General features: G+C 43.6%; 1 protein-coding gene across 4 annotated transcripts in view; it reads right to left on the reverse strand.

The window, feature by feature from the left end:
- Positions 1-27,182, reverse strand: part of GNAS (GNAS complex locus) — a 140,603-nt gene that overhangs the window by 75,481 nt on the left and 37,940 nt on the right. The window contains exons 1-2 of one of the 4 annotated variants that reach the window (XM_013371299.3): positions 10,457-11,627; positions 6,496-6,568 (exon numbers count right to left, since the gene is read on the reverse strand). In XM_013371299.3, coding sequence (XP_013226753.2) covers positions 6,496-6,568; positions 10,457-10,595 — 212 coding nt within the window. In that variant the 5' untranslated portion in view covers positions 10,596-11,627. Of the gene's footprint in view, positions 1-6,495; positions 6,569-9,519; positions 9,661-10,098; positions 10,123-10,456; positions 11,628-27,182 lie in introns of those variants that run through there. The other 3 variants (XM_065032426.1, XM_065032427.1, XM_065032425.1) reach the window with 3 other exon arrangements.

The following is a 27,182-nucleotide window of genomic DNA, read 5'->3' on the forward strand; positions in this document are numbered from 1 at the left end:
CAGAGCATTATTAGCTCTCCTGAGAACCCCGAGTACTTCACCGAGCCTTCCTCCTTTCAGTTTCTCACTCGTTTTAAGGAAAAAAAAAACCAAAACTTCAGCTTTGCAGTGTGTTTATACGGTTTTTTTCATTATTAATGCAGTGCTATGATTATATTCTTATTTCAGAATTAAAAAAAAAAATCTATTTCATTAAATCTGTTCAGCTAATGGCTGCATCTTTTGCTTATTTAAAAAAAAAAAATTACAACTGTGAGTTTTCATCTTTATCATAAATGCTCTTAAACTGTCAGAACCAACACAAAATATGTGAAGCCATGCCAATCACTGTTACGCAATGAAATTCAAATTTATTAAATCAATCGGTTTAAATTTTCCTCAGTAATCGTAAGATAGTTGGTTGGAAGGGCCCTTCAAAGCTCACCCAGCGAGCAGGGACACCTTCACCAGCTCAGGTTGTCAGGACTTTGCCCTTGGCCTTGCTGGACCTCACGAGGTTCCATGGGCTCACCTGTTGAGCTTGCCCAGCTCCTGTGGACGGCATCCCATATGCCAGACATAGCATATTTTTTTTTTAATTATTTAAATTATCAAGGTTAAAACAGGTACTGCACATAGTTTTCTGAACTTACTGTGCTAAGTGTCCCATTACACATTTTTATTTATTAGGAAAAAAAAAAAATCAAGCAAGTAATGAGCAAGGCATCCTTTCTTATTACAAACTTAAAGAAACAGCCTACCTCACTGACACCCATTTCCTTGCAACATGTTCTAATTAATATGAACATTTGTATTTATATAGACTACTGGCAATACAGAATAAAAATGTCTTAACTTGAAGGAAACAAAAGTGTATTTATGCACATAGAACTACAGAAGAGAAGAGTATTTAACTCACAATGATTAAGAAGGCAGGAGGCAATCTAAATCCCCCGGCTGCCTTTCAAGGCTCAATGTCCCGTCTACGGGGACGGCACTGAAGCTCGGGAGGAAACCCCGCACGGCTCTGCCTGCTGCGCTCGCTCCCCCCAGCTCCTGGGAGGCCACAAGGGTGCAGCTGGGACAGATTATTATTTTCTGGTCCCTTAAGTGAAAAGACAAGTGAACACAATGACATTAAATAGTCCTTTGGAGAATACAGTCAGCAACAGAGGTGGTCACAAGCTGTCTTGTGTTTTCGTAATAGCAAACACCTTAGAACATCTCACCAAGACATTTCGCTACTACTCATTTTGCCCCTTAGCAGTCAAAACCATACCTCAATGTATTGCTGTTTCTAAGTAAGCAAGCTCAGCTGTAGACACGTAATTCTAATTAACTGCATGTTTACATTAGAGAACAGTTGTAGAAATAATTATTAAAAGCTGGTGCAGCTATACTTGCACTGTATCCTACATCTTCTTGTACTTACTAGGAACTCCAGATTCAACTGCCAAAGTAAAATAGAGGGCATATTATTTTCAACCCTGGGATCCAAGTCACATTTAAAAAAAAGAAAACCCTCATCAGTGGAATTTCCTTCATTTCACCTTGAGAACTTTGAATGACCAAGATTAAGCTGAACAATTTCTGTATCTCATCTCTTCATCAGAGATGGGACTTGGGCCACCCTAATATACAAACGCATGATATATCTAAAAATAGAGATAAATTTCCCTGCTGGATTATACTTCAAAGCATTAGCTATGCCTGCCTTGATCTAGGAGACTCTTGGGAAGGATGGTTACAAAACTGGAACAAGAGTAATGTTTTTCATTAAAAAAAACCTTAAAAATCCCTCAGAATGCCCCAAACCTGCTCCCCTGGCCAAGGGAAAGAGAAATGATGGGGCCCATCTTCGCTCTTCCTGAACCCATCCCAAAGAGATCGTAACAACATAGGAAGCCCAGCAACAAGAAATAACACTCAGATCTAGACTGCTAGAAGGACCTGAGAAAGCCACAGCATTTATTAATAATAAATTGTATCCTATGGGAACAACACACTACATTTTAACATCATGAAATTGAAAAAATTTCCGCAGCGGGAGTGACTATCAACAGGTAAAACCTGGCTAAGTAATGAAGGAGAATCTTCTGGGATTGCAATAATGTGAAGGTATATTCTTAATACCAAAATGGGTAAAATCCCACATCTACAACTGAAAGTCAAAATCATGCAAGACCCATTCACAATGTTTTCCACATCGTAAAGTCTTTGGTTCTCCTCTGTCTCTCTCTTTTGCTTCTCAGATTACATCACATATGCTTATTCCACTATTCGTAGTCAGGGCCCTCCAAGCTCTCTACAACTCTATCTATAAAGCTTTCTACTATGTTGATAGCTGCCTGTGCATACTGTAAAAGTTTTTGTGAAATTTAAACCTCTAAACAAATAAAAATACTGCCATATTTTTGGCCAGCCCCTTTACATGCCAAATCATGTCTGTGACATATGCAAATTTAGCTTAGGGGACAAGTTTACTACTGGGTTTTTTGTTGGTTTTTTTACATCAAAAATTGAAGTATTTAAATGAAAGCACAAATATCCCGTTGCAAGGCCAGGCACAGTAATCCAGGGGACAGAGAGCTCTCAATGTACAACAACACAGAACTGGCAGTTTAAATCCTGCTTTGCTCGGAGAATTCAACACCTCCCACCAACCAGTAACTCCAGCTAAGATGCACACTCTGCTATGAGCAACACCTTGTGTCCCAGGCCAGTCGAAGAATGAAGCCTTTTTTATGTTCAACACTTCAACACACTAGTTTAAGAAATACCGTCACGATTAATGAACATCATTTGGGAAACTGAGGCTGAGCAACGTTATCTGGAATTCCCAGCAACTTCAAGATTTCCTAAACCATAAATACGATCCAAACCTACTAATCACAAAGACACAATCCCTGTATTTGTCAATCTTTGATGTGGATTTCATAAATCACATTTTAACTCTTCTATATAAATATTTCTGCTTCTCCCAGTTTTCCCCATGACACTTCAAAATTATCTATCGCCCTTGCCCATATCCCCCTTTCTAAAATGGTACATGACAATGACCCTCTCCTTAGAGTCTGTCAGCAAACCCAGTGATCACAGAGGGGAAAAATGGCTTTAAAAAAGTCAGTGAAAGGCCATCATCTTAGAAGCAAAGAACCCCAGCCTCAAGATAATACAGAAGACTTATTTTTTTTTCCTCTTTAACCTGAACTATACACTTACGTTAACCCTTCCAGCTATATTCCTTACTCCCCCGTCTTCCCATTTTTTTAATCCTTTCTGGTCCAGAAAAATCGGCATCTGAACTTCTGCAGTCAAAACCAGAAGGTTTTAGTTCCACTTCGTTAGTGGATGCTCACAAAATGCCGTATGCAACAGCAGAGACCTACTCCTCTGGAACAGCCACGTGAAAAGCCAGCTGAAGTGTTGAGGGAGGGAAGGGAAGTAGCAGGCTGCAAAATAAACCCCTTCTACAGCACAAAGGGCTCTGTTGTTCGGAGTAACGCAAAGAGTAGAAGACGTGGTTGATATGGAGTCTTTATCATGCTCAGAAGATGTTACAGATGAGGAACACTGGAAGAATCCTGTGGGGAAGCCACTCTCCGAATCGCTGCAGGAAGACTTCAGCACAGCCACCTGGAGCCATCCTGCAAGAGCTGGGAGCAGGCTTAACCCTTCCAAAACTGAGCCCAGAAAAACCCATGCTGTAGACCATGCTGTGCTTCTCCAATATTCTACTCCGCTTACCAATGCCACAGCGCTGCTACTTCCCAAGCGCCACCTTCACAACAGGAACAACAACAAAAAAATCTGTATATATTTCCACCTCTAACTTAACTACAGATTATAAAAGGAACATAGAAAAATTTTTAAGCAGTCTTTACTGTAGTTAATTAGGCTAGAACTTTAACCACCTTCAAATTCACCTTACCATTAACTATTAGGCACATTAATTACCTGGAACACTTGATTCCATATAGTTCCTCACATAATTAATTAGCTAAAGCGATCAAGGATTGGAGTCCCAGAGGAAATTCTTCTAATTCTGTAGAACTACATAGTTTTCACCTTGTTAAAAGCAACCACAATTCACCTAGATGCACATGACAACTGTTCCTTGATCTATTTAGGGGCAGAACCCTAAAACCAAAACCAATAAAACACGCTCACACTCACTGAAAGAAGCTGGAGCATTTAGCACTGGATATTCTGTTCAGTCATCAGAAATCACAGAGACTACCTGACTAACACTAAATACAAACTTTTTATTCCCTTGTTTGAGGCACATTCGACATATCTCCTAACAGGTATCCTCTTTCTGCTTCAAATATCCATTATCATAGGGCAACTGAATCAAAGGCAAACAAGTTTTAGATGGAACTTTAAGCTCGACTTCTCTCAAGCCACAAGAATAAGCTGCACCAACAGAAATAATTCAAAACTACAGTTTTGCCCATGGACACAAATAACATTAAAAAAAGTCTCTTCATCTGCAGCATATTAGAGTTTTCACAGCCTCTTTGCTGTTATACATCACATCAACTGTGGTGTTGCATGCAAACATGTTTATGTCCTGGAAAATCTGATAAGAACATTAAAACAAGTACCGCTTTACTTTTCCTACCCTTCCAAAAAAAAAAACTCCATTCTATCTATCATTAGTTGGATTCCATGTAATTTTTCCACAAGGTAAGTAGGACAGAAGGGGAATGAATCGTGCAAAAAGGATGGCAGGGAAAGCAGGACAACACAGGGAGCAGTTAGTTACTTAAGGACTAACGTGTAACCTGCAAGAACTGCGGAACACTGCAAAACCACCTTCTCCTCCCGTAAAGTGTATGTTATGATCTACTGACTATTTTCGGCAACAAAAAACTAAACCTAGATGTATTATAACTTTCTTCTTGCACATTTTACATATACCACTTTTTAATTTGATTTTTATGCCCCTGAGTGTCTCAATACATAGTACCCACAAAAGAACAAGCACGAAGGACCGGCTGCAGGACAACGTGCCGTGAGGCGGACAACCAGTGGCTCCTAAAGCTTACCTACCCATGTAATACACCGTTCATTACACAGAAGCAGCATCTCTTTAAGAGCATCTGTATGCTCAGAAAACTTAACTGTGTTAGTTAAATGGATTGATACTTTTAAAGGTCCCTGAGTTCCACTTTCATTGAAGAACTTTTTACTTAGCACCTAATGTTCAGAGCTGCTACATCAAAGTCAGCTCATGCAAATCTTCTAAGTCACACAAGTCTTTTAAGAGGTCTTCAGGAACAAGAGCAGCCAAAATACCAGAGACAACTCAGCAGTAACAGGATGCAGGACTGGGCACTTAGGAAAAAGAGCTGTCTTGGATAAAGAAAGTATCCCCTATAAAGAGGAGCTAAAAACATGTAGGACAGAATGTAATTTATTATGAATCAGTCTGAACTTTCTTCCAAAAGCCTGTGTACCTTACCCTGAACTAGCATTTGGGGGTTAGGAAGAAGCACTGTCCAGGCTCCTTGGCTAAACTTTCAGCCTAGACATTCTTACTAAAGAATCAACTGCTGAAAGATCAGTGAAAGCTTAATCCTCCCAAAAAGGCAGGATTCACAAAATATATTATACTACCAGAAGCTAAAGAATACCAATACAAAAATATTGTGTTTGAAAACAAGAAAGACAAAACCAGTACTAAAACCAGTACCAGATCTAAAAAAATTAAGCACAGAGAATAAGCTCTGAAATTCCAACACCTTAATTCAATCAGAATTAATTTAGCAGGTTTTGGTATACACACACACATGCTGGCAAACCTAAACTAATACGTGGAAGAATCCCTTCCTAGCAAGGTTAGATGAAAAGTTAGCAAACACTAATCTTTCTCGGACAAAAAATAACATTCACATTTTCCCTATCCTAATGCTATTCCCCTCCTCACAACTATCAAATAATTGAACAGATTTTAAGCGTAAACAAGAAAAGCTTTTAGAAACATAAATCAACACAAGTATCTGGACAAGCAAACACAAAAGAGAAGAAAACCTGACCTATTACACCCAAAATTCATAGTACAGTCTCATTTTGCGAGGAGACTGAAACAAAAGCCTTACTTGATCTAAATTTATAAAAAAAAAAAGCATTCATTTTGCACACTAAGAGGAGGTACGTTCCCAGCAGTGTGACTCGATGTGCTACAGCAGAGGTAAATCGGTGTCAGCCATGTTGTGAAAGAAACGACAGCTTAAAAAAACCACAGTACACCACAAAACTTAAGCCTTAATCAAACTGGCTATATTAAACCTTGATATAAATCATTTTATACCGTTAGCTCTTATTTATTACTGATGCACGACTTCTTCAAGTTCAAGTCTATCTATCTCATCTAAAATTCACATCCAAATTCTAGAGACTGTGAAACAGTAGTGAGAAAAACATAAACCAAGATATAAAAACCCAGCAATAATTACTGTGCAGAGCGGAGATGTACAGCAGGTTGTAAAGAGAAAAAGCAAATGCACTTACTCAGCATTAAATCCATTCACATGCAAGATCCTCATCTGTTTGACTATTGTGCTTTTACCGGATTCACCAGCACCTAGAAAATGAAAGTAAATCAATATCAGAAGGAAGCACGAGTGATGAAGGGACACACGAGAATTCTTTCTTCAGGGTGAAATCGAGAAAGTCGGTTTTCTCAGTGCAAGAGTGAAAAGTGAAAGAAAAAGAAATAATTGCCACTGGAAACTTCAGTTGTAGCTAAAAATAAATGCCCAGCTTAAGTCATGTGTCAGATATGAATCTCGCATCATTTCACTATCAGTTTTTCCAGTGTCAACGTTAAAAGCAGATTGCAGGGTTTGGAAGGAAGAAGGACAACTTCAACGTTTTACAGAGAAGACAGGGAACACCAAAATCTGCTTGCCTTGTCACTAATATCTGATAGAGAGAAAGACTGACTAAAGTCCACATTAAACCCAAGCATTTTTGTTAGATCCTTAAATATTTTAAGTTTGGTTGCAGTTATCATCACCCAGTCAAAAGACTGTAACTTAAATCACAAAAAATAAAATAAGTGGATACTCGCATCTGAAAAAGGAAGGCATCCCTTTAAGCCTCCACCCACAAAGCTACTGAAACCTCCTTCTCCAATTTGTGTCTTGTAAGCAACCTCCCACCCCCTCTACGTGTTCCAAATCAATCTTATACGCAGTGAGATGCAGAGACCACCTTTTGCTGCTGCACGCTGCAAACAGCCCCCCCGCAGCTCTCCTCCGACTCCCTTATATACCTGCAGTACAAAAAAACCACTCCACTTTACTCCAGTTTCCATAAGTAGATGTCTGCTATTTCTGCTTCACGGATGCCAGTGCACAGGGCAACCCATGTGCCTGTAGTACCCGTTTTTCCATGCACGCTAAAAGGACTCATACAGCAGCATTTAACTGAGCTGCTTCGTGCTGCCAGATCAGTAGCTTCCTATATAAAGCAAACATATTTTTGCACGAGTAGTATCATAACCTGGCAAAATTTAGAGAGACCCCCTTTTTCTCCTCTGCTGGCTACTCATTTATTCCTTTCATTAGCCTGTATCACAACAATGGAAAATGTGTATCTGTGGCAGAATGGGCACAGAGGTACAGTTTGTATTTATAGGATGCCAGGCCTCTGCTAGCACACACTGACAGCACAAGCCTCCATTTTGAGCCTCACGTTCAAAACTGTATTTGAGCAGCTATATTTCAAAGTTCTTTTTCTGACAAACACATTCCCCTCTGCTTTCTCCCTTCCCTTCTTTCTCCCTCTTGAATTCCTAATAGCGCTGCTCTTCACTCCATGCTGCTGGCATGTTTTGCCACCTTAACACCAGAGCCTTACTCCTTTTTCCTCTCCTTGCTCACTGATGTTTTGTAAGCATTTAGAGAACAGTTTTTACCGACAACTCTTTATGCAAGCACTGTTTCTCCCCTAAACTACTATTTTATAACATACAAACTCTGTCCCTTCAGGTATACTGCAGCATGCACTAAAGACACGTGGCAAAACTAATCAAGAAGGAGTATCTCAGGTTAGGATAGAGACCAGGTCGTCTTCATGACTAAGAATTATTCAGTAATAGCAGTGTATGCTATTGTCATATTTCCATTCAGAACAATTATTAACAACATTTCAGCTGTAACTCCAAATCACATCTTATATTTCTAAGCACTGGAAGCCAAAATCTTTGCTTCACTTATGCCAAAAACAGGGGTAGACAGTTGTTGCATTTGCTATAAATGTGTACAGTTTGGTGCTGACACACCTGGGTTCTCTGGATCAGATACAGCACCAGTGAAGCAAAATAAAGTATTACAGAAACACATTTATTCAGAAATTGATACATATTTGGCTACTCATTACGGCCCTATCCTTACCAACAATTATGCATACATTTAACTCCACCAAGGAGAGTTCCATTAATTTCAGTGAGACGGTGGCAGAAGGGGCAAGCATGTGTACAGCAGTGGGGCCTGCAAAGAGCAGCACAAACCCGTTATAATATTTAGCAGCTCTTCCTTGTCGTTATTTTAACATGATGTGAAAATATCAAGAATACTTCCAGAGTACTTGTTTGTTTTTTTTTTAATTTCATGTCTTAAGTAAATGTAACATTATGCTAGGGATATGAGCTGCTTTATTTTTTACCAGTGAGTTTGTGCAATAGACAGTGCACAATTCATAACAACTACTGTAAGAAACTGCAACAGCTGAACTATCACTTTAAACACACAGACGACCTTAGTCATTGCTAAGCACTCGCGATTTTTTATTTTCAAGTATCTGAACTACTTTTCAGCCACCAAAACTAAAGAAAACAAAGAAAACCCAGGTGAGCCCACCATGTTTCTGTTTTCTGAAATTCCGCCTCTTAGGAGTAAACCATCTGATAACAAATGGTTCCTATGTAGCCATGTAACGTTCAGCCTGAAATGTGGAAGTTCAACACATTGCCCAAAAGCCGAACTCCAAATCATCCTGTTTAAGGACTTCTGCTGGAGCCTTGTCAGACTCCTCAGCACTGCAGGTGCTGTCACCCCAGTCACTCTCCATTTATGTCAACCCCCTTCCTTCGAATTAGTATTTGAAAGATTTCACTGCCAAGAGTACAGTTCCATATTCACAACCTTTATTCTTTTCTTTCCCCCAATTACCGCTGTTCCACAGCAGACCTGAGTCAGCTCACCGAGGCCTAGGCTCAGCTCCACACCAAACCCTGCAGAACGAACGTGCACAAACGGTCCCTCGGCATGACCAAAACAACCGACATCTCCTAACTGCATCTTATTTTAAAACACCACTTTAAAATACTTGGAAGTAATGAGTCTGACAAACGTTTTCTTGTTCTCTCCGATAGCGATTTTCAGACTTTCCCCTTCCTCAAAGCCATAACCCGCATTTCTAAATGTATCTCCTGAAAAACATAGCACATGCAGTGATCCTAAATTAACCGCTGAAATTAACACCTGAAACAAAGCTCCAAACATTCCCCTTCCTCCAGACGCTCGATACCTTAATGTTGCGACAGGAGCCGGGCTACCGAGCCTGCCGAGGGACGTGCCCGCGACCCGCCCGCTGCAGCGCGGCCCCGCCGCGGCACGGGCTCGCTCCTCATCCCCGCCGCCGGCCGCCGCGCTTCCCTCCGGGACCGACATCCTCCCTGCGTTTCCCCCAAACGATTCCCTGACTTCCTCCCTTCCTCTTCCTCCTCTCCCCGGCCTGGCCGCACGTTCCTCAGCACTCCTGCCTCAGCCCCCGGCGAGGGGAGCGCTTCGGGCCGGCCGAGCCCCGGCCGCCTCCCCGCAGCCGGCCCCCGGCTCCTGCCAGGCCGCGCTGACCGGCCTTCCCGGCGGCAGCTGCTCGCCGCTCCGCACGCCCGGGGCAGGCCCGCGGCCGCTGTCAGCGCCCTGCCCTGTTTATCTCCCAGGTTCCCCCTCGGGCCCGACGCTCCCGCGCCCCTCGCCGACGGCCGAGCCGGCATCCCCGGCCACCTCCTCGCACTCGGCCCCGAGGCCCGCTCCCCGCCCCGGCCGGCCTGCCCGCACTGCCCCGGCGGCGGGCGGAGAACGGCGCCGAACAGCAGCCCCGTACCTGCGGGGCCTGCCCCCGGGCCCCCTCCCGCGGCACGTCGGGTGGTGCCCGAGACCTCCCCGCCGCCGCCGGGCCGAGGAGCCCGGCAGGCTCGTCTGGGGCGCAGCGGTCTCCTCAGCACCCCCGGGCCCACCTCCCCAGGCGATAACGGATTCCCGCGGCCCCGCCGGTAGCGGGCTCGTCGGCCACCCCCGCCGCCCCCAGGCCCCGCGGAACGGGTGGGCCCTGTGGCTCCGCTCCCCCCGAGCCCCACCTCTCCCTCGGGCCTCCCCGTGCCCGGGCAGGGGGACGGTGGACGGCCCCGCCGCCCTGCCCTCGGCCCGCTGCCCCAGCGCCGCGCTGCCCGCAGCCCCCTTACCCAGCAGGAGGAGCCGGTGCGTGGCCCTATAGACCTGCTTGTCCTTCTGCAGCTGCTTCTCTATCTTCTTGTTGGCCTCCCGCTGCGCCTTCTCCTCGTTGCGCTGATCCTCCGTCTTGCTGTTCCCTAAACAGCCCATCTTGGGAAGGGGGAGGCAGGGGACGCGGGGCGAGGGGACGGGAGGCGGCCGGGGCTGCCGGGGGGAGGGAGGGAGGCACTCTCCCGGGCTCCCTTCTTCTTCCTCCTCCTCCCCCCCTACTCGCTGCTGTGGCGGCCGCTGCCCAGAGCCAGAGACATGGAGAAAGCCGAGTCCGGAGCCAGCCAAGGGGGGGCCGATGGCGATGACTTTGCTGCTGCTCCGCCGGGCCTCCTCCCCGGCAGCTGCAGCTGTTTCTCCTCCCCCGCCCCCCCGCTCAGCCCCGCGCCGATCCCCTCAGCGCACCTTTCCCCGGGGGGGTGGCGGCAGGGCCCGATGCGGAGCGATCCGCGGGATCTCCGCGCCCCCGGCCGGGCCGCCGGCTCCTCTAGAGGGAATAGAAATGTCCCCCGCCGCGCCACACGCACAGGAAAAAATCCAGCTTCAGTGCCACCCCCCAACAAAAAAAATCCTCTTTAGATCCAAAGGCACGGGCTCCAGGCGCGGAAACCTCCCCAAATCCTCGGCGGGGAGGATCGGGAAACGTCTCTTCCTCGCCTCTCCCCTCGCGCCGACGGGCAGAAGCGCCGAGGGGGTCACGCCAGCGCCGGCTCTCGGCGGAGCTCGGCTCCCCTTCCCTCGCCGGGCGCCGCAGCTCCTCGCCCTCCGGCCGCCGTGGGTCCTTCCTCCCTCACCGGGGCGGGGGGTCCAATCCAAGGCCCCCTTTTTTAATTTATTTCTCCCCCCTCTCCTTGCTGCTGCTTTTTCACATTAGGTGTCCGGGCGGCTCAATCCTCTCGGCTTCTCCGGGGAGCGGGAGGGGAAAAAAAAAAACAAAACCAAAAAAAAAGCCCGTTTGGTCTCTCCCCCGAGCAAAACCACAAAACCTGCCTCTCACGGGAGGATTTTTCCCCGTCTTATTTTCCCTGTTCTCTCCCGCATTTTTTTTTTCTTCACCCCCCCCCTTTTTTTTCTTTTTTCCTTCCCCCTATTGAGCTGCACCGAGGCGGCGGAGCGGCGGGGTGGGGCAAGCAGGCCCACACTGAACCCTGGGAGCGGGGCCGCTCACATGACAGCCCGCGTCAGCCCGCCCCGCCGCCGGCGCCCTCTTCGAACCGGGCCCGCCGCTCCCGCCGCCGGGCTCGGCCCTCGGCCCGGCCGGTGCCGGCGCGCACGGAGCCGGGGACAGCCTGGAGCTCACCGCCCTCCCAGCCCCTCGGACGGGCGGGCGCTGTGACGGCGAGTGGCCTTTCGGAAGGAAAGCGGCCGAGAGACATACCTGCGGGAGCTGGGCTCTGAACAGTTCTGAACAAATTTGAACGGAGTCGTGGCCTGGAACACTTCTTACTACACTAGGAAAATAATTATTGCAGAAGTTACCGTACTAAATATCTCTGTAATACTGATACATTTTCTCAATTGCTGAACTTTGAATATCTGCCTAGTGACTTACAGAACGATCCTGCAGACGCTGATGTGCACGAATTAATTTTTACCAATGCGGCTATTTCTGGGCAAACACGTTTCCAGGGCATTGGGCCGCTCCTTCGCATACACCGCAGCCCACGGGGCGCTGGGTTTGGTGGGGACACAAGCTACCAAGTTATGGTGGGTGCACCAGGGGAGTACAACTTGACACATGCACTTCCTTCTATATGTAGATTTGTCAGCTGTCTGGCTCCCTTTTGTTTTCTAAAATATTTTTTGAAAGCTCACTATATAAATGACACCGTAGTTTTCATGCACAAGCTTATCAGCTATGTCTGGAAAACAAAGATCGGTGCTTTACTTTTAGTAAAACTCAGTTCCCTAAAACGCACAGGTAGTTTGTCTCCCTGAGATTAGTGAAATGTCCTTTACCATAAATTGTTTATTGTCGTTTGCAAAATTTAATTATCTATAACACTGTTCCCACGAACACACCTTCTTACGTTATCCAGTTACTATATTTAGAACTACCTACAGTAAAATAATTACGTGAATAGAGCAAACAGCTAGAAGGTCACAGTGTCATCAGGTACATCTGTTTAGTCACTCTTGCCGAAAGAGGGGTGGACCCCAAGGGAAACAGGTAACACCACCACCAAAGCTTTGAGGATTTACTGGTGTTCAGTCTGTCTTTAAATGCCCCAGCTTTGGGGTACAGAGAGTGGAAGAGTTTTGGAGTCGGTGGACAGACTGCTAGTGACTTCCCCACGTCTTGTTTTAGGCCAAGGCAGTTTTAAAAGTTGTTAGAGTGACTGGGCTCAGTGATGCTCAAATCCACCTGAAGCAAAGATTATAATAATTCCTTCTATACTTTATAGGTCTTTTATTTGTTTTGCTTCCACCTAATATACATTATTCAAATATATTTTAGCTGTGGCGTTTACAAGGTATAAAGGACTCAATAGAGCAGAATTCAGACCGAAAATTAGAAAACCTCATAGCATTTTGATGGTCACAGAAATGCCAGTATCTGCCACCTCGCACGGCAGGGAGAATCTGCCCCAGCCTCCTGGCTTCGCATCCCCCCAGGTCCCAGCTGGGGGAGTGGGGAAAATGAGCCTATCTCGGGCTCCAAACATAAAGGAATACAAAAACAAGGTAAAAATTACTGCCGGACATACACAAAAGCCTAAAATCTTGGTGAATGGTGTTAGCGAAGGGACAGGTGAGTGGTAAATAAGCCAAAGCATCCACTGACAAAGGAGTGAGTGCTGGTAAACGCCACTGTCCAGCAGCGCATGCCCGCTCCTGTCCGGAACGCAAACCGGGGTGGGCTCTGCAAGGTGCAGCTCTAACAGCCACCAGCCACCACGCTGGGGTACAGTTGCCGCCCTCCTGGTAGACAGACCCTACATCTCTGGCTCTTTAGCCTGAACAAAGCATGAGGTCATTGAGAAAGGAAAACACTCCACTAATTCACAAAACTCCCAGTTATTTGCAACAGAATTACGATTTAGCTCCTTGTATTACAAGCGTTATTAAGGTGTGAAAGTGTCAAAAGCTACAAAAAAACTCCACAAACACCCTCCTAAGTTGTTAAACCTATCAGCAATTACTTTTTTTTTAATCTTTCTGAAATAAAATGGGAAACAAGCATAAGGCACCAACTGTAGTTCACAAACCCACCGAGCTGCCATGATTTTTTCCTAGTGTTGTTCTGACTAGGAAACCATCACTTGAAGAGCAAGCATACCAACACACGAGCTGTTCTCGTTCTTTTTTATTTGTTTAAATAACATAATGCTGCTGATGTGTCTTTAGAGTAAACTGTGTTTCTCATTGGAACTAGTTGCTTTAACTTCCATCTTGCAAAAATCCATTAACTTGAGTTTCACAAGACTCCTGCCATCAGAAGGATAAGTGCAGGCAACATCTGAGCCCCGGCTCACTGTAAAATTAAAGCTCACTTCTGAAGAACCTGTAGTCTTAGAAACAAATAAATGCAAAGATGAAATAACTACACATATGGGCTTAGCGCCTCTGTGATAAAAGTCTAACTATTTGAGACTTGAAAATACCCGAAGGGGGATGGTAAAAGACACTGTTGCATGTTAAGCAGAAATATTTTCCCCAAATGTAAGGTAACATGAATGTGGAAGTGCCTGAAAGAGACATTAGAAGACTTATGTCTATTGCCTCAAACCTGCACTATTTAAAGTAATGGGAGATAAGAGTTTTTACACAGAAGATTGTGAGCACACTAACAGATGAAATTCAAACTCATTGATGTTCCTTGTGTGTCTGAACATAACAGCCAACAGCCTCAGATTCTGTTGCCTTTTCAGTCTAAAGCAAATGTAAAGACTCTGAGACACCAATATGCATATCTGCTTAAAAATTTCACAAAAAGAAGAAGGGTTTTGGCAGTGTAAAACAATATTCTGCTGTTTCACTTCCCAAACCACAAAAGATCTTGAAAGCAGAGGCAGCAAGATAATTCAAAGTGAATAATGTTCCAATGGAATATTTGTGGGGGACGTGTATAGGAAAGTTTCACATACCTATAATCCACTTCAGTCCACTTGACAACTTTAGTTCATGGCTTTTTAGTCCCATTGGTCTAACCTCTATTACATTCTAGTGACAATCATCAGATTTCTTAATATTCTTAATTGTTTTTGGAAAGAGGAATTCCATTGCAATTCTTTTCTCCATTTTCCTTCCATAGCTTTTGCCCCAAAATCTACTGTTTGGTGTCTGGGACTGTGGCAACAATATCCCAATCCTGTAAATAAACATGTACTCTACCTGGCTGAGTAGTCCTATTGAAGTGCATAATCTATGCAGACTTTACTCTTCCCAGCCAGGACAACTGTATTAGCCTGATTTACAGATGGTTAAAAAGATTCACATATAAAGGAGAAGCAGACTATCCATAGCAGTACAAGTGAGAGAGAACTTGTTGAAAAGTACGCGTCCCATAAGCCTTCCCCACCCTACAGACTTCTACACACATCAACTTCTGTCCTTTTAAGATTTGCATATAATACTTACCAGTATAATCACTCAAAAGGACCTCAAGAAAAATACTATCTTTTCCTATTTTAATATATTTACATGCAATAGTCTGTCAAATATAAAGTATTTTAATGCATTTTCCTTGTGGTAGTGTCACTATTGTACATGAGGATATTCACACTTGTATAGGTAAGAGACACTGAAATGCTGTTGTAAAATTCACAATCACGGGCTGGACAACGTAGATACAAGAGTTGGTTTTGGAGTCACTGTTAAAAGTAGATTTTGAGCCTAGTGAAAAAATGCTTCTGAGACACACACTTCATGTTGTTCCATTCTTTTCTCTTTCTAACTGAATGGATAAAACTTTCTGCTTACAGTTCTGATGTCACATCAGTTTCACTCTCAATCGATCAGTTAAGTTCTGGATTCACTCCAGCTACTCTTCACAGTTTCCACAGGTGATTATGAGACCCAGATCAGGATGTCCACCTTACACCACAGCTGCCTTACAAACCCTCTGGCTCATAAACACCCTTATTTCCTACCGCAAACAATTCACATTTGTTAGTAAGTTGAAGGTACTGAGAACTTTGGATGCCCCAGCCTCCAGGAAAAAAAAGTAAACGGTTAATTATTTTTCAGATGGGAGAGTTGCACAGTTCCTTATGGGCTCGCACTGTCCGCAGCGAACAGGACCTCAAACTTTTGGCTGTGAACTGCGGGGGTGGAGTTGTGACCAAACCAATGTGCTTATTTGGAAGGGAAGACACAGGCAACATCACGCTTGAGCATCCCTTAGCAACCGGACTGAAATGGCACCGCAGCTTTTGAGGAGGCTGTCAGCCTTCCTTGCCACTGGAATAGCCTGGATTTCGGTTCCTACCATGGCTGAGGAGACACAGCAGAGAATGCAAAATTTGTAGTTCAACAAGTAAAAGCCGGAGTGGTGACCTAACTGTACAATTTCATCTGCTTCTGTTTATAGGAAATAGCCTATTTTCAGCAAGGCTTTCTCATGGAAGGATACAGAGCTCAATTAATCTGGGGAACACGAATGCAACACCTTTATCTCTGATTTACTTTAGACTCTTTCCACTTGAAAACCCGGACTGTAAAGTTGGTAACATTCCCCTCTATGATCCTCTCATCGCAGGAGGAATCAAAAGAGAGTTAAGCTTGTGTGTGTGAAAAACCAACCAACCAAACAAACCCTCACCAAACCAACCAACAAAAAACTTGAACCCAAAACAAAACAAAAAGGAAAATACTCTCTGATTTAAAGCTGTCAGGGAGTGGATCAGTGAACAACGAACGTGACGATGCAGGTCCAGCCGTGCAGCTCAGTTCCCTCCTCTCCCTGGTCCTCAGCTCTGTGAGCCCGTTGCGCTCCGGAGTTTGGGTCACAGATGCTCATCATGTCAAGATGGACTCTCAAGGGGAAGACTGTTTAATCTTCTCTCACTGAGAATCTGCAACCCTCTAATTCCCCCACAGCTGAATGTATGCTGTTGTAGGATAATGTCTATACACTGCTTTCTTAAAAAAAAAAAAGGCTATGCATTGTTCTCCTATCTGTGATTCACTTGAAATTTATTACTTCTGCATATCTTCGTAAGAAATTACGATGGATTGGTTTTGGTTATTTTGTTTTGATTTTTTTTTTTTTCCTGCTAAGGTTTTCAAGGGATTTAAAGTATTGGGAAAAAATAAACAGTGTGTGAATTTATATTAGAAAGGTGCAAAAGAAGTTTCCCATGTGCACAGCACCTTTGAGGATTAAAATCTTATGCAGAAACAAGTAGCTGTGGATTTCTGTGAAGGAGCCTACACTACCCAACGCTTTGTTTTGCTGTCCTCCAAATTCACAGTGGCTGAGTGGTTCGAAACCCCTTTTAAAAGCAGCGATTACCTCTGAGACAGGTTGACTCTTTCAGTTAAAGGACATTTTTTAATAGCACACAATGTATAATTTCATGTATTGATACCTCTCTGGTTTGAAGTCTGTTACAATTTTTAGCTTTAGAAATACAGAACTGTGGACCTTCATCCTGGGTCACAGAAGTGACTAGTAGGTGAGTATCAAACCTATCAGTCTCAACATATTTAATCCATAATAAACTCATTTTTTTATATATAAGGATTAATTAAGGCTGCGATTTAGACTTAGATCAGTGTTTTTTTCATCTGCTTTAAACACTACAACAGCTCCCGTGGCCTCTTGCAGTGACTCAGGTCTGCTGCTCACGCTTTCCTTAGATGGAGACATCCTCCACCAGCTATCGTCCTGCAAAATCCTTTGGACTCTCGGAAGAATGAAACTTGGTGATAAAAGGGGAGATGGTTTCAAAGTCTCCAAATTACCCTTTGACCCGCTGAACAAGGAACCCTTGAGTAATCTCAATCCCGTTTAGAGGAGAAACAAACAAATTAAAGCCAAACAATAATCTAAAAAAGAAAAACAAAGCAAACGGATTGGAATTGGAGCAAGAATCCAACGTGGGTGCTTTTTTTCAGCTGTTTCCTTTGCAGTGGGCAGAACAAAAATCACTTTTAAAAGCACTAAAAGGTAAACAAGGTAGGAAATTAAGCCATTATCAATCAAACTCTGAGAGGGCAAAGCAGGGTCACCAAGTAAAATGACAAGTTTGTCTGTCATCTGGGAGTGAGCCTGTCCATCGCAATGAAACGAGCATTGCCAGGAATAAATTAATGCACCACTAATGTATTCAATAAAGAACAAACACAAAACATTTAAGCACAGATACTCCAAACCAAACAGAATGAAAAGGAGATGCTTCCCTCTCTGGCAAAGATAAAGAATTTTTTCATACAGAAATTCTAAACTTGAGAGGGATTTTTGGTTTGTTTTTAAATAAAAACAAGCCCAAAGTCTACTAATAGAATTAACCAAGACCTTCCTTTAAACCAAAGAAAAAAAAAACCCTTGCTTCTCTCCTTTCATTTCGAGGCTTCTCCTCAGAAACATTAAAAGAAACTTTAAGGAACTCCCGGGATTATGGAAATAAAACACTGAGTAAGAGCTTTGCACCTAGGAGCTTTGCTTATTTTCTTGCAGTTTTTTTCCTGATATTCCGTCTCACCACTCACGCATTCTGCACTGCACTTTATTAAAAAAAACCAACCCTCTTATGTAACAGACGTAGCAGCACAACCTCGCTCTCCGCAGAGCACATATGGAATGCCGATCGCAAAAAAAAAGAAGGGAACAATCCTTTGTCAGATTTAGTTTCAATATTTATCAACAATCGCTGCAGACCTACCTCCGACTACAAACTTTTTTTTTTTTAATAAAGAATTATTCTGCTTTTAATCCTCGTTACGTTCGGGTCACGAACCCCACGGAGGCAGCAGTAGCAGAGGCTGCGTTCTGAATTCCAGGTTATAGTTAGCTCCTGCAAAGCAGCACGGAACTCCGGAACCTTCCTCCTGCCGGGGAGCTCGGTGGAGGGGGGGACGCTCCCGGCTTCGCCGCCCCAGCAGCGCGGGGTGCGATGGGCTGAGCCTGGCTTAGGCTCGGCCTGACCCCGCAGCACGCTGAGCTGTCCCTCCGTGCTAATATTATTTATCACTGACACCGCGTTCTCATTTTATGGCGCATAACAGGAAGGGGAATAAGAGGATTGTTAAAATAGGTCTTGCTAAGTTGTCACACAGGTTTTAATGTGCTGTAAACATTCCTCTCCTCCTTTTACTTTTCTTTTTTTATTTTTTTATTTTTTTTTTAAATAAAACGATGTTCAGGCTTTCACGCTCAAAATAACTTTACATTTTAGTGCTAGCAAACCACAATACTCGCAATACCAGGAGCCATTATTAGAGACGATCTGCAAGGAAAACAGAACTGTGACTTTGCTTTTCTGTCTCCGCACTGCTAAAGCCTCAAAGTGCTCCCTTTCAGAAAGAGTATTTTCTCCCATCTTTTTCTTTAGATGGAAATATGTTAAGCCTAGATCCTAAAATTACATACAGACACAATTATAGAATAGGGGTCTTTTGTACCCTATTTTTCCTGGGAGATTCTGGCTGTCTGGCAAACTAACAGCATCATTAATTCTCAAGTGCCTTGATGTTAAATTAGAGTGCCCCACAGCCCCTAGGGCAGTTGCAGAATTTAGACCCTTTCCCAGTGTTCCAAATAAGTCCTTCTGGTGGGTGTTTTTGTGTGTGTGTGTGTGTGTGTCTCTTAGATTTTAGGAATGCATGTAAAACAATTTATTATGTCCAAGTCTTCAGGTGTGCAAGGAAAGGTTTCCCTGGTTGCTGTGTCTCAGACAAAGCCAGGAAAGACGCCCATTGCCGGGGCTGTGGGAGCCAGGCAGGAGCTGGGGTCAGGCTGGGTCAGAACCTGTGGTCCAAGACTGGGATTTTGCCTCTACCACATTAAAACCAGCAGCGGGGAAGGATTATCCCCTCCTCTGGACCCAGCCCAGGGGGATGTCTGGGCCAGTTTGAACACTCACAAAACATCAGTGGCGAAGGAATGAGCGTGGGGATCAAAGAGTGTGGAACAGGATCCAGGAGACCTGATCTATGGCAGAGTGTTCGATCCAGCACAGCCTCCCATCTGTGCGTGACCTTGGACGAGCCTCTTCCCCTTTCCCTGCCTCTTTTTCCAACTGCCTTTTATCTGCCTCTCTCATATAGGCTGTAAGCTGTTTACTGCTGACATGTCTGCACAGCACAGAGAACCAAGGGGCCCTGATCTCACTGGTGACCTTTAAGCCCTTCTGCTACACGTTTCATCATAAAATAATTATTCAAAAAGGAAGTGATTTTTTTTTTTAATAGTCTGCCTTCCTTTTCTTAACACCTCTTTAACTCAGACATTCTCAGCAAGATTAGATGAAAAAAAAATAGGCTCTGTTCAAAACCTTAACGCTCTCTTTTCGAAATGAAAATGCTGAGAAAGCTGCTAGTATTCTGCCGAGTCCTCCTGCCACAGGCCCTCCAGCAAAACCAGGGAAAGCCAGAATCCTCATCCTTGCTACGTTCAAAGTAACAAAGATACTTTTTATTTTGAAAATGGGGGGGGGAAGAAAAAAAAAAAAAAACAAAAAAGCCTGCACACTTCTCAATCTTTCTTTGTACACCATAAAGCACCAAACAGGGCAGGAACCCAGTGCTGTGTTCTTTTGCAGGTCACCTCCAGGTTTGCTTTATGCTCTCTGGTGTTACAATAACGAATTTGTTTTTCCATTGCTCTGTGCATGCTCTCTTGTCTAAGAGTGACCTATTCGCTTCTGAAGCAATCGGCTTTTTACAGCTTAGTCTACGCTGTGTAAACAGAGAGCGGGCGGCGTGGCTGAGCCCCCGCTCCTCAGAGGCGAGGAGCCCTGCACCCCGAGACCCGAACCAGCCGTGGAGGCTGTGACCCCCTTCTGGGGGTCAACACCGAGTGACAGGGCTCCCCACAGACCCAGCATGGACAAAGACTGCAGCGCTGCCCGTGGAGAGCCCCCAGCCCTGCCCCGGGTGGGATCGCAGCTCTGTCTGCAGCAGGGCTTTGATGGAAAGCCATCCTGCTCTCCGAACAGCCAAGGATGCTGCAAGGGGCAGGGGACCCAATGGCTCTTACCCCGCTGCAGCTCCTCTGCCAGCCCATAAACAAGAAGAGTGACCAATAAGCCAGCAGCCCCGCGGGGACAGCACAGGGACAGCATGGGGACAGCTGTCCCCCGCCTTCTCTGCGCTGTTGGGCAGCAGAGGATGCTGAGTCCCTCCTGGCCCCAGCAACCCCAGGCTGAAGGCAGGGCCCTCCTGCACGACTGCATTTCACACCCTATATATAAAACACACAGCCGTACATTTATTCTGAAACATTCTTTCTATGAATTGGTGTTAGTGATGGATAAATATATTAACTCCATACACGTGAGAGTTAAGGAAGATTTGTCCAAGGAACAACTTTCAGAGGAAGTGCTGGGCAGCCACATTATTTGTTTTGTTTAAAATTATTTCAGGCTCGATAATGTCTCTTTATCAAAACTACACATGTGCTGAGCATGCACAGTGCTGTGTGTTGTAAAGCATACAGGAAGGGGTGGATTTAATTTATTTCTTTATTATGAATATCACGGTGCTGTAAGAAGAATCCTGGCTGACAGTGTGAAATAAAGTCAAACTTTCAGGGCATATTTTGGGGCCTGAGGTTCCTGCACTGCCTTTTTGAACTCAGTCAAATTCTGTATTCCTAATCCTCTCTTCTGTCTGGACCATCTCATGAATGGACACGTATATTGCTATAGAGCTGAGCAAGTACCTCATAATGTTTGCCATTAATATTCATTTGAAAGAAAAATGCAGTTTAAGCTTCCTGGTTTTGCTTTCTTTGAGTGAGGAAACTAGTGAGGGAGTTAATAAATTCACAGTTCTGGCAGGCCAAAGGGACCACGGCACCAAAAATAGTTCTCCATCAAAATTATAACCCTGCTTTAGTTTGTGAACATCACCTTGGCTATAAGGTTTCTTTACATTTATTTGGTATCATACTCTCCATGGTGGGTGAAATCATCCTTGTTGTTGAAGAGACTAAATGACGATGGGCACAAAGCAGAAACAGAGCTACCAGGATCTACCAGCACAGACTGCCTCCCAACTTTCAGCCTAGAAATAAGAATTAATTCTTCTCCACCCTAAAAGCTGGCTCGAAGGGAAGAGAAAGGGGTAGAAAGACTGGACTTCAGACTCTCTGAAAGGGAATGCATCAGCGCACACTGGCCAGGCTAATCAGAGGGAGGAGCTGATGGGCAGAGGGATAGTGACCCGATCTAAGATGCACGAGCTACAAAATCAAACTGTGCAGCCAAAACCTGTAAGAATGCTGATTTTTGGTGATCTGTATATGCTTAGTATGGTTTAAGAGTAAAGTTAAAAAGGCTAAGAAATTCCTTGCCTAAGGATGAAAAAAGGAATTCCTATTACCAGAGAGCTGAAACCAAGATTATATTGTGAAATTAAGAATGTGAAGTGCTGAAGCAGAGCTTTCACTGGGCCAGGAAAATGGACTGCAGTATCTAACTGCCCCAAAGAGTGTCCTACAGCAGGTCTCTTTATATAATAGAAGCATCCATGTGAAAACCCTAAGCAGGAGCAAACGACTCAGGAGAGAAGCAGTAAAAGCATGTAGATTCACTGGCTGGGTCCAAACACTCCAAACTGGTCTGCAGGCAGAGAAGATGACAGGGCAAGACATGACAGCAATAATCTACCATGACTGGAGACCTCCTGCCCTAGTAACAATTAGGTAATTGTTACAGTCTCTTAATACCTGAGCAGAAACCTTTTTATTGCATCAAGTTGTCATGTCTAGACAGATATACATCATGAATGAATCACTACTGAGTAGCTTTGAAGACCCGAGCTGAAGAGCACTCCATGGTGTAAGCCACTATCTGGACACATCAACACTCATTGAACAATTTTTTGGAGACAGTACTTTCAGCACGTTACCCTAGGGTATATTGGCTGTGAGAAACTCTGGGTTTCCAGTAGTACATCCTTAAAGGGCTCCTAAAAGAAAGCAATATAGGCTTGGCAAAGGAACCTCTTAGTCACAGACACCCAAGTCTTAAAAAAACCCCAACATCTCTCAAAAAACTCCCAAGAAACAAAACCAAACAAATAAATAACCACAAAAACAAAAAAACACCAAACAAAAATAAAAAAAGCTAAGAAAAACACGCAAGCAAGGAATAACACATGAAATAGAACCCAAACAGGCTTGAATTCACCTCTTGTCCCTGTTACACCATTTCTAGCAGCAATGAGTCTGCTTCAGATCTCTCTAAAAGTTTTGCTTCTTTGTGAGATAGCATGTCTTCCCGGAATAATTTGAACCCCTCTCCTGCCCCTTTGCTTTGGTTTCAGAGGTTCTTTGTTTTGTTTCTTTCCCAAACCGCTAATTGGCTTCTCTGCAAAATGGTCACAGTCTTAGGAAATTCTGTCCCTCAGTTCTGAATGATTATCAGCTTTCTCACCCATCCCCGTGGAGGTGCTCCTCTCCCTGGCAAGGGCATCCACAACGGGCCCTATACTTTCATTCAGCACAGACACTACAGCACAGGGCGAAGGACGCGGTGAAGGTTAAGGTGTTCTCAAAACCACAGTTTGACTCACGTATGCCCCCAAACAATCATCCATTAGCAATTATAATGATCTTTAATTAAAAAAAAAAAAAAAGTTTCTGTTCTTACAGATAAGGATCTATAGAAATACTTGTATAGGTGCCATGAGAGTCTATTTTTCAAACTACATTTCGGTGAGGGAATATAGAACTACCTTACCTACATTACTTGAATCCTACTCTAAAATGAACCTCTTTGAAGTTTTCTTATTAAAAAAGCTTTAAAAATTAAGCAGTTTGAATTATTTTTCTATGAACCATATAATCTTCTTAAGTAGCAAAAAGTTAACTTCAGCTCAAGCCATTCCACTTGGAAAAAGGCAATCAAAAACGCAGTAGATCCAAGCATCTTGCCCTACATTTTCTCTAAATGTAACATCTAACCCGTGATTGTTATAATTTTTCATGGTAAAGCTTTCTGAGTGTTTATAGCCAACAGACGTTGGCTTTTATACTGGAAAGTCTGTTATATAAATGTCATTCTCATTTATATCGTCAGTTATAACAGAGGCACTAATGCAGCCGATTCCTAAGAAACCTTATATTTTAGCAACTTGTCTTGGTTCTAGTACCGCGTAATATAAACATGTCTAACGCATCGCATAAGAAAATTATACCTTGAAGATGCTACATTTTTTTAAATCAGAGGTAGAAGCTAAATATGCACACTATTCTTAATGTATCAGTTGTCAAGAATGTTACGTATTACCTCCAGAGTGCCACGACCACCTAACTACATTTTGTTGCTGCAGGGAAATTTTGTAGAGCGTAGTTATCAAGCGTTCGGTACAGACAGACCGAAGAAACGACGCTGGGTTGTGGCTTGGATCCCAAGGTCCCACAGGATGAGAATCTGCGTTTGGATTCCACAGCACTGAAATTGCTCTTCAGAGATTCCATCACTGTCGAAACCAGAACCTGAAAAAACGCCTCTCCTTGTTTTTAATCCTCCTCGAACCCAGATATTGGAAGCGGGTTAAGATCTATGAACTAACAGATCTGGCCCCTTGCCACGTGCTATATCAAGATGCCATATTTAGCTTCTCATTCTCTAATACTCAGGCATTTAACCTGTTCCCTCCAGCCCTTTCATCCACTTCCAGTATATTACTTACCAACACAGCTTTCACCCTTTTATTTCTTCCTTCCAGTTCTGTTAGCTGTTTTACATACAATTTGTGTTGCTATCCCATGGCACTGGGAAAAGTGACTGTTAACTTGTGCTCCCTCTACTGTCTGATGGGCTTTCAGCAACATCGCGATTTTGAGAAGAAACTGCAATTTCATCTTGGCGGAAAGGTCTATTATTTACTATAATGTGAAAAGCGACCCTGTTACGCTGATGAAAACGCATACTTGGAATATTAAGGTCCTAAACATACAGATCTTCAACTACCATATCACTTAGCAAGAACTCCATAAATTACGGACATTTTGTCTTGCTCTCCTGGGACTGCTCAGTGTGGAATGAGGGAGCCTCGTGAAGCAACTATGGCAGCCAGAATAAAATACTTCAGAACAGTTAAGCAGCAACAACTCCCATCAAAATCAATGCAAGGCTCAAATGCTTTGGTTCCTCCCCCCCTAAAAGGCCAGGCCCTTTCAGTTTTGATTACTAGAGCAGATAAGTCCCCAAGTAGATATCTAGAGGCTGAGTTACAAGTTCTGACCCAGGGACCTTAGTTAGACCCACAGTTTTGCTTGACATGGCCCCTTATTCCTTATGGGTTGTGCAAAAAGCACCTTTATGTTTTACACTGGCAGTAATCATCTGTAAAGTGGGGAGAGGAGGAACAGGAAAAGACCTGGTGACCCTTCTGTGATTCCTTTTCACGAACACGGATGTCTCCCTTGCTTTCTGCAAGATAGATGAAAGCAGTGAAGCCAATTTTAAATTACAGTTAGAAGCTCCTATTGAAGACTACGAAGCCTGGACCAGAGAATGAGCCTCGGTAGTCAGCACCGTCTATAGATTACACACTGAAGGACCACAGCTGCTTACTGCTGGACTGCTTCATCAGCATGAGCCACACCAAAGCACAGATAGAGACCAGCAAGTAGTACCCTCTCAGTACAGTGAGGAGCACCAACGGAGCAAACAATATCACACATTTGGGATTTTTTCAAATGTGATCTGACCAAAAGGCTACTATGGACGTGCAGAACAAACTATATGCACAAATACCACTGGTCTGCTTGTCCAGCCTTCCAGATGAGAAGGCTATCAATGCCAAATGGATGCATTATGTTGAATGCATTCTGAAAGTATCTGATTCACCATGCATATGGTACATGAAGACTGCCTTTACATGCAATGCCATCGCAAGGTAATATCTATGAAGAAAATAAAACAAAAACCGCCAAGCAGTGAAACTCTTCTCAGTATTCTTGAGGGACCTCTTTGTGTGGCTTGCACATAAAGCCAAGAGGTAAGGAACTCATACCAGAGTCTCTACAGAGGTGTAGGGAAGATAACTGACAGCGAGTAAAGAATGCAAATGGATGGGGCAGCTGAGCAACACCATCCAGCTTTGGCTTCTGGCCATTCCTCGTGGAAAGCGAGCCAGCTAGTTTCTAAAGATTAGTTGAAATTTGCCTGTTACATGGTCCTTGACACTGCTGCTGAACCTGCTGTCTCCCGGAAGAAGCCTGTTGCAGAACTCCTTGTGAAAGCAGGGTGATTTCCAGCAGCTAACAGAGGTTTAAGGATAAGTCTCTTTACTGCTGCTGAGGAGGATATTTTCAGGGCTAAGAGTATGGAGAAGTGTTGCGGACAGTCATTTACCTGAACAATTTTCTTGAATACTCGAGGGCCTGGAGAACTTTGTCCCTCTACTTGGTGGAGCACTCAGTGCCCACAGCCTGGGTGCTACTTCTATCCTTTCCAGGGGTGAATATTTCCCATTATTTAACAATGTAGTCAATGTAGACTTATGACTCAGAGAATATATTTGGTGCAGACCTTCTAAAGGAACAATCAACATATTATGTCTTGCATGGGGGGAAAAAAAAAAAATCCATTAAGAGATGATCATGCAAGAATGAAATGGATGAAGCGGAAGAGACCTTCATGATGTCTTTAGAAGTGACAGTTTTGGTTGATTGCTTTCAGAAATACTTAATTAACAGTTAGGATATTATGGATGAAGTGAAAGTTTCACTCTGGATTCTGTCTGAAATGTCTAAAAAGTAAGCCTTTAAGTCTTTGTTTATGTTGGCAAGTAACCTGGCCCAGTATAAAAGCCAAAGGTATGATTGACTACCTCACATATTTTACAGCTGTTACACTAAATAGATATTTCAGAATTTACATCCTTACAGAAGAATCCTTAAATAGACTTTCTTATGGGGCTTAAACCAAACATACTTTAGGACATATTTCCTGTTTTGTTACTATATTTAGCTATACTTTAAGAATTAAATTTACTTTTCCTTAAACAAAGATCCAAAACTTTAAGAGTATGGAGATGACAAAACTCTATCTTGTTGCTTTTAATGCACTGAAATTATTTAATTTATACCAACTTTTTTTTTTTAATCAAAGCAGTAGACTTATTAACATATTAGTATCATGAGTATATTTAGCCCTTAGACACAAAAGACACACCTGCATATTGCCCCGAATGGAAAACTTTCACAAGCAAAATTCAAACAACAATTAAAGTCCTTTTCATTTCTTAGTTGTGCCTGTTACTTTCTTCTGCCTGATTTTAGATACTGAGAAAGGTGATAGTATCGTTACTTTTCCTCCTTTGGCATTGTGTGGGGCAAATTCACAATGCAAATTCATGCAAAAGTATGCAAAGTGATTTTCACCACCGCCTTCAGCATTGATCAGCAGCTTTCATACTACCTGTAGTTAGAATTGCATCTAAAATCTGGCACTGTGAAGACCTTGAAGTTAAAAGGAGTTTAATAACTCTTAAAGGAACTTACAGGTTACCTTTTAGAAGAATAAACCAACTGTCCCAATGTTGCCCGTGATTCCCTTTTATTTT

This window comes from Columba livia, chromosome 16 (genome assembly GCF_036013475.1).
Source record: "Columba livia isolate bColLiv1 breed racing homer chromosome 16, bColLiv1.pat.W.v2, whole genome shotgun sequence".
Taxonomy (NCBI): Eukaryota; Metazoa; Chordata; class Aves; order Columbiformes; family Columbidae; genus Columba; species Columba livia.